The sequence below is a fragment of the Chenopodium album genome, chromosome 17 (genome assembly GCF_948465745.1).
Source record: "Chenopodium album chromosome 17, dcCheAlbu1.1, whole genome shotgun sequence".
Taxonomy (NCBI): domain Eukaryota; kingdom Viridiplantae; phylum Streptophyta; class Magnoliopsida; order Caryophyllales; family Amaranthaceae; genus Chenopodium; species Chenopodium album.
Window position 1 is genome coordinate 26,644,403 of NC_137850.1, and position 7,394 is coordinate 26,651,796.

General features: G+C 36.1%; 1 protein-coding gene across 2 annotated transcripts; it reads left to right on the forward strand.

Moving 5' to 3' along the window:
* Positions 1-530: 530 nt before the first annotated feature.
* On the forward strand, positions 531-7,069 carry LOC145587720 (putative nucleoredoxin 1). Of its 2 annotated transcripts, XR_014101384.1 has the most exons (5): positions 531-649; positions 4,965-5,059; positions 5,151-5,241; positions 5,963-6,060; positions 6,688-7,069. XR_014101384.1 is itself a non-coding variant. In XM_081644414.1 (4 exons), the coding sequence occupies exon 1, from the start codon at positions 2,579-2,581 to the stop codon at positions 3,743-3,745; it is 1,167 nt and encodes a 388-aa protein (XP_081500540.1). In that variant the 5' UTR covers positions 1,442-2,578; the 3' UTR covers positions 3,746-5,059; positions 5,151-5,241; positions 5,963-6,060; positions 6,688-7,017. The 2 variants fall into 2 exon arrangements, 1 of the variants encoding a protein (XP_081500540.1); XM_081644414.1 differs by lacking the exon at positions 531-649 and having other exon boundaries at positions 1,442-5,059; positions 6,688-7,017.
* The last annotated feature ends 325 nt before the right edge of the window (positions 7,070-7,394 follow it).

The following is a 7,394-nucleotide window of genomic DNA, read 5'->3' on the forward strand; positions in this document are numbered from 1 at the left end:
CGGAAATCCCATGGAGGATCCGGAAATTTCAGGCGGATCCGGAAATTTCAGGCGGATCCTCCATGGGACTTCCGGAATTTCTGGGCGGAAGTCCCAAATTCTGTTTTTTTTTTTTTAAAAAAAAAAATTTACCTGTTCGCCGCCTAATCCACGACCACTGTAAGTCACCCTAATTCGCCTCGGATCAGCCATCCCTTTGCCTTATTCTTCAAGTGGTGGTTGTAAGGTGGTTGTTGGTGATGGTATTTTTTTTTTTTGTTTTTTTTAGGATTTAAATTTCAGATTTTTAAAAACTGTTCAGATTTAAATTTTTAGAGAGAGAAAATGAGAGTGAATGAGGTTAGAGAGTGAAATATGTAACTCGTTGAGTAGAAACTCCGTAATCATATGCTAGGGGTAGAAAATGAAATTTCTTATAAAAATGAGAGCGTTACTGTGTAATTTGCGAGCGACGTTTAACAACACCCGTTATTAAATATTAATATAAATAAATAACTTCTCCCTCTTCAAAGACACGTTCGATTCCTTAAGCTTTTTGCACAGTCTACTGCACCATCGCACCCACCAAACGTACCCACCAAACGTACCCACCGCCGCACTTCTGCACTGCCTCAACGCTGCATTGCTGCGATATCCCTACACCATCCATGTAAGCTTTCAAATTTTTCGTCTCCTGACTCCTGCAGTAATTTGATTCGAATATGTCAGTCTAATTGCAGTGTATATTCATTCGAATTATTCAATTAAATTGTAGTAATATTCCAAATTCCAATCATAGTACTCATCGAATGACAGTAATTTGATCTGAATTTTAGGTAGATTAAACAAAACTTCAAAGTTCTGATTTTAGGGGATTAATTTATTCGATGTGTTTAGCGTAATCAATTCAACCGAATTGCAGTAATTTCAATCACATTATACTTTTTATATTCGAATTACATTTATTTCATCATCAATCAAAAAATGATTTTTGCTAAACTAATCCTACTAGATCAAATTAAGAACCCTAATCGAAAAACAAAGGGGTGGGGGAAACTGATTATCACTGGGCTGTTGTATGCATTTAATGCTCAGTTAATTTTTTTGATAATTGATTTTAGGCATATTGCTAATAATATTATTATTAATATTAATATATACTACTGCTGTTGATTTTTCTGCTCTAAATTATATTATTATTGTTATTGTTATTGTTATTATTATTGTTATTATTTATTATTATTATTTATTGTTGTTATTATTATTATTATTATTATTATTATTATTATTATTATTATTATATCTCAAAAATAGACAAAGTCATATAACCTATAAAAAATTAGTGGGAAGCTGAGATACAATCTGGGCCCCCACTCCTCTAGTTATAGCAAAGCCTATCCTAGTGAAGATATGAACTGCAGCATGAGCCCCAATGTCTCGAGTCTTTTAGAACTTCTGGATCCGCTTCAGTAATGCAACAGCCTCCTTTTCTAACTCCCCAATAGAAGAGAAAGAGAAAGGAAGGAAGCCATATCCAATTGCTCGATAACTGGATTCGTAGTTGACCCGCTTCCGATTGGCCGCATCGGTCACTACCCGTCCAGGAACAAAGCCAGATAGCCCAGACTGTGTCAAATGAGAAGACCCTGTCAAGTCAACATTGACATCGCGACCACGATCTTAGGAATGAAGTAACACATCTGCAGGGTCTGAGGGTCCCGTCATTCCCTCTAGATAACCCAAAATTATTATTTTTCATTCATTATATTGCTAGTTACTAGGGCTTGATAGCTTAATTGAATTGGATTGGATTTGCTTTGCACTTATTATTGTTATTGTTTGCATAATTTCTTAGCATCGAAACGAAACGAAACAAAGGATGAGATTAAGGTCTAGTAGTAGGTTGTTTAAGATTGGGAAGAAGTTTTGCTTCCCAGATGTTCCATCGAGTTGGGTTTCTAGGACTGTGGATTCCATACTGCACTTTCAAGATCACCGCCCTAAAGACCAAATATTGAAGATGGGGTGTTTTGATTGTCGAACCCTGGGACGGACACTGCCAGACCAGATGAAGCCCTTTTGGGTGCGTGATCATACTGTTAAGGATGGGTTTATGTGGTGTATTCACCATTATCGTCAAGTACATGATTGTTTACATGAACAAATAGATGACAATGAATGCCGAATTCCCTTTACAAAAGGCGATCCCTTGCCCTTCGATCTTATGTCCTTGTTGTCCCCTACCACTAATGGAAACGACGGAGAAAGGGGTCACTTGGTCCGAAATGATGGCCATAGAGTTGAGATTGACACTCTTAGGGGAAAGAACATCTTGGTTTGTTGCTTTTTCGTGCCTCGGATCTGGCTAGAATCAAGTGATTGCAATGTTATTCGTGGGATAATTACTGCATATTCTAATCTACCCAAATCCGATTATGAGATGGTTATGGTGGCTAAAATGAGACGAAACTGGGCTAATGATGAGGATGCTTTCAACCACTTCTTTTCAGCTTTTCCTTCCTCCTAGCTTGCAGTCCCTTTCTCTGACACGTTGAGTCGTGACAAAATATGCAACTCCCTTGGCCTTTTTTCGGACTCAATGGGTCTTCTAGTAGACCACCATCAAAAGGTTGTTGAGCATAAACCTTCTTTGGGGTATGATGGACTTTCCTTTCCCTCCTTTTGTGATCCTGAATTTGATTATTCTTGGTGGAAAATTTACACCCACCTCCATTCAAATTTAGACTCTGAATTTGTTTTCAAGATAAAAAATAATGCTGCTGGTGCTAATGATTTTGTAACTGTGGGTATAGATCTTGAGAATAAAGTATCGGTTTATGAACTTAAAGATAAGCTTGTGGGGTTGTATTTGTGCTATGATGGCACCTTGATTCGGACACTCAACTTGCTTTCTCAAGAATGTAAGGCTCGGAACCGAGAATTCCACATCGTCCTCGTCTACTTACCTTACAGATACAGCGTGGATCCACTATTGTTCCAGGAGGCTATCAATCATGTCTTACATAAGCTCAAGTTATCTGCTAATCCTCATTGGAGGGTTTCACCGTTCAACGACTTTGTAAGCCGCAGGCTCTTGGAAATTTGTTTTAACTATTATAACCATGACGAAGAGGACGAACTGGTCATTTTGGACCCCAAGATGAATATTGCGGATCACTTAGGAAAATATGTTATTAACCGGTTGGGTATCAATGGATATCCCTTCACCAGGCACTCCCTTGTGCGGAGAGAATTGGAAGCAATAAGGGAAGTCACCTTAGAGTCTTTGCTGGTTTATGGGTCACGGGATTATGTTCTTCGCATGAATTTAACTAATCATAATGATATCAGCAATAGCATTGATGAAGTGCCTATAGGCGAACTGCGGGGAAAACATGTCCTTCTCTACATTGACCAAGTGGAAACGCCATCAGACACCTATTATACATTGCTCGAGTGGTACAATCAAAATAAAACAGCAAGGGTCGCTGATTTTGAAGTGGTATTTGTTCACTTTGATGGCAAAGCTAGTACATCTTTTGGTATTCCAAAGCCAATGTCATGGTTGGTGTGCCCCTTTGACCCCCAACACACAGTTTTTGTGAAAGATAAGATACTGAAGGACTGTACATATAAGGGTATTCTTGCAGCATTTGATAAAGATGGCCATCTCATTACATTATTTGCTAAAGATCTTCTAGACTCGTTTGGGCCTGAGGGCTTCCCTCATACAATGGCTTGCAAAATGAGGTGGTTCTCCTTATAGGGAATCTATATCTCCTAGAAATGGATGATTTGTTAGATAATGGCCCTGTGAAAGGCTATCTATTAGGCAGCCCTATGTTAGAGAACAACCTTTACTCATAATAAATGCATCTTGTCATGAATGTCACGACCTTTTCCCTAATTAAATTATTTTTCTTTCCAATTATATTCGAATTACATTTCTTTCATCATCAATCAAAAATGATTTTTGCTAAACTAATCTTACAAGATCAAATTTAGAACCCTTATCGAAAAAGAAAGGGGTGGGGGAAACTGATTATCACTAGACTGTTATATGCATTTGATGTTCAGTTAATTTCTTTGATAATTGATTTTAGGCATATTGCTTGGCTTTGTGTTTTTTCCATGGTGTTGGTTTTGAGATCATAGCTTGTGGTTGAATATCTGTGATAATTGAATTTGGTTGGTCATTGGTTTGTGTGTGTTCTTTGATGGTGGTAATGATATATGTTAGAATTTGTAACTTAAGCCATCTACAAAAGGTAATTCTAGCAATATGAACTCATTTTCTTGCTCCTCTTTTTACTTTAATTCCTCTAGCTTTGGGTTTGTGCTTGAGTTTTTATGACTGTTAGTTCTGGAGAACTGTTGTTTCAGTTCATAACACACTGTCTACCTTCATTCCTGACAACCTCATGAACCTCAAAGTGCAGTAGACTTATCTTCCCATCACTGCTTTTGTCATCAGAGAGCTTTCGTATAGGTAAATCTGTAAGGTTAAAAGCGTTTGCATTCCTTCTTGCACTCCCAGCATTAAGCGGATTTCTGACCCATAACCTAAAGAGCATACTAACTCGAGTAAAGGCTGAGGGAACAACCTTGAGCTGGTGATAAAGGAAGGATTCTGAATTAACAAGCCTCCCAGCATCTCTCTCAACTTATTTCCAATTGTCTAGAGACTGTGTAATCTTACGTGCAATCTTGGGTGGTGTCGTCTTCTTGAATAATCAACACATTGTTGGTGTTGACTAATATTGTGGTTATGGTGGAAAACTCTAACCAATTCTGTTTTTTTGTATTGTTCTCAATATTTATCACCAAACTCCACATAAAAAAGCTTATTCCCAATATATTATGTATGGGCTACCTCATGACATAGTACCTTTTCATCCATAAGTTATTTGTTGAATTGTTGTTGCATCTTTCTTCTTTTTTTTTATTTTTTTTTTATTACATTCATGATAAATATCTTAATGGAGGTTGGCAAAGTTGTTGACGTTGATGATAAGTACATGATCCTCAGTTTCGTGCAACCACAACTTGTGATATTTACAAGCATATGCGTGCTTCCAAGGTTTTACATATCCCTTTCCTGTCAACCAATTCAGCTCCATGCCTCATCTTTTTCTCTCTTCTGATTGCATTGCTTCCCATTTTTTTTCCAGATATTGACAAGACCTTCAGCGAACTTCATAGATTCAAAAAGATAAAATGCATGCCAGTGAGTGAGCCACACTCGCTGACTGGCTTGTAGAGGTAGCTTAGTTTTCTTATCTGATATATGTCAGGTTTCACTTAATATTATTGTCCAGATTCATTCAGTTAGAGTTCTTTGAAATTGTATTATTCTTTTTGCTGTAAGTATCATTGCAGGTTGCTAAAGAATATTGCCTAGTCCCTAACACTATATTTGACCGTTAACTACATGAATTATGTTTTTTCTTTAAACATTTGTTTAGGTTTTAATTAATGTTTCTGGGGTTGATTTTTTGTTATGTGGGTATTGATAATTTAATTGCACTTGTATATTTAGCTATTCTACGTATAAACTTATTTCTCATCCTCTGTCTCTCCCTCCCTCTTTTTTTTTTGTCTCAGTGTCAGAGTGTGCGCTTGACTGTTTGCGCCTTGGTTATGTTTGCTGCTGCTGCTGCTTCTGTCTGTCTCTCTCTCTCTCTCTCTCTCTCTCTCTCTGTTATGTGTTTGCCTTCATTAGACTCAGCTCGCTATCTTTCTTTCTTAGCTAGACCTCACACACTCTTTGCGTCCTTTTTTCTACCCCAATATTTCTTCGTACTTATATGTTGTGCTGCCATGATGTAGAATTACTAGAATATATATGCATATTAGACTCATTTTTGCCTCACAGATACATATATTATATGGTGTGTTTATCTTACTTAAGATAATAAAATTTCTTTAGATTAGAATTTGAATAAGTTAACGTTTGCTAATCTTCCTTAATGTTGGGATGCAGGCATTGCTATACAAACTTTATGGAGTTTATAATTCATTGCATTCTGATCCTATAGCTTTTGAGAAAGCAGGGTAGGCTTTTCTTGATGATCCTGTATGGTTAGTATGCTAAATTTGCACTTCTTTCAAGCTTAGCATTTCCCTACTATTTTTCTCTAAATTATCTAGAACCTAACCTGTTGCAATCACAAAGTTGTGGTTTCAAAGTGCTCATATAGCTTCTCTTATTTTCTTACAAAGACTTTAAACTTTTGAACACTAAGTTTATCTCTGCATTTTCATCTATTGTGGATGTTTTACTGAGGTGCAATTTTAGGAATATATTATACTCTAATGCTCTATCTAATTTTATATAAACTTTAGGAATACAGATAAGAATGACTGAAACTGAAAATTAACCCCGTTCCCTCTTTGCTATAGTGTAGCTTGCAAAATTAAGCTAAAAAACATGAAACGGCAGTTTATATGTTAATGGTATGCAACTATGCAAGGCTGCGGGAAATGATTTTGGCACACTTCTATGTGAGAACACAGTTTTCTATGCTCTTGTCACATAGGAGTGTGCCAAAATCAATTAAGGGTGTAGTAAAACAATTTCCAAGGCTGCAAGAAGTGATAGCTAGTTTTTTATTCTCTTCCTCCCTGCAGTTGTTAGCACTAAAAGCTCACACATTAGCTTAAATTTGAAATTTCGTCTGACTGGCACATATTTGTTGCTTGCTGCAGTTCTTAAATCAGAAGAGATCTCTGAAGGAGTTGCCATATGTGTCAATCATCAAAGCATATGCATCATAGGCTGGGCATGCTAAAGCAAAAGATTTTAAATACGAGTTGTTAAAGAACGGCAAACAAGCCGAACTAAGATATCTGGATTTGTTTATGCATGATACAAACTTAGTACCACAATTGAGAAGAGACACAGCCACGTGTTTATGCAGCTAAGACTAGTTATCTACTAGGCATGAATAATGATGTACATTAAAGTCTTTTGTTTTTTGGTAATACAAACATAAATTGTATGATATACTCCCCCGTCCTATAAAATAGTTCCTATTTTCCTGTTTTGGAAAACCAAAATATTGTTGTTATTTCTATTTTTGGATAGTATGTAAAGAACATTATACTCTCACTTTTTTAAATTTATTCATTCTTTTTCCTAATTTACCCTTGAATTTTGCACATGTCTTCTACTTTTTTCCACTTTCTCTCTTTAACTTTTGTCTATGATTGTATTTTTCACTTTTATTAATGTACTTTATCCACAATCTTCTCCTATTTTTTAAATACCGTGAAAAATACAAACAACAACTATATTATGGGACAGAGGGAATACATATATATATATATATATATATATATATATATATATATATATATATATATATATATATATATATATATATATTTGACTTTACTACCATCCACCTCTCCAT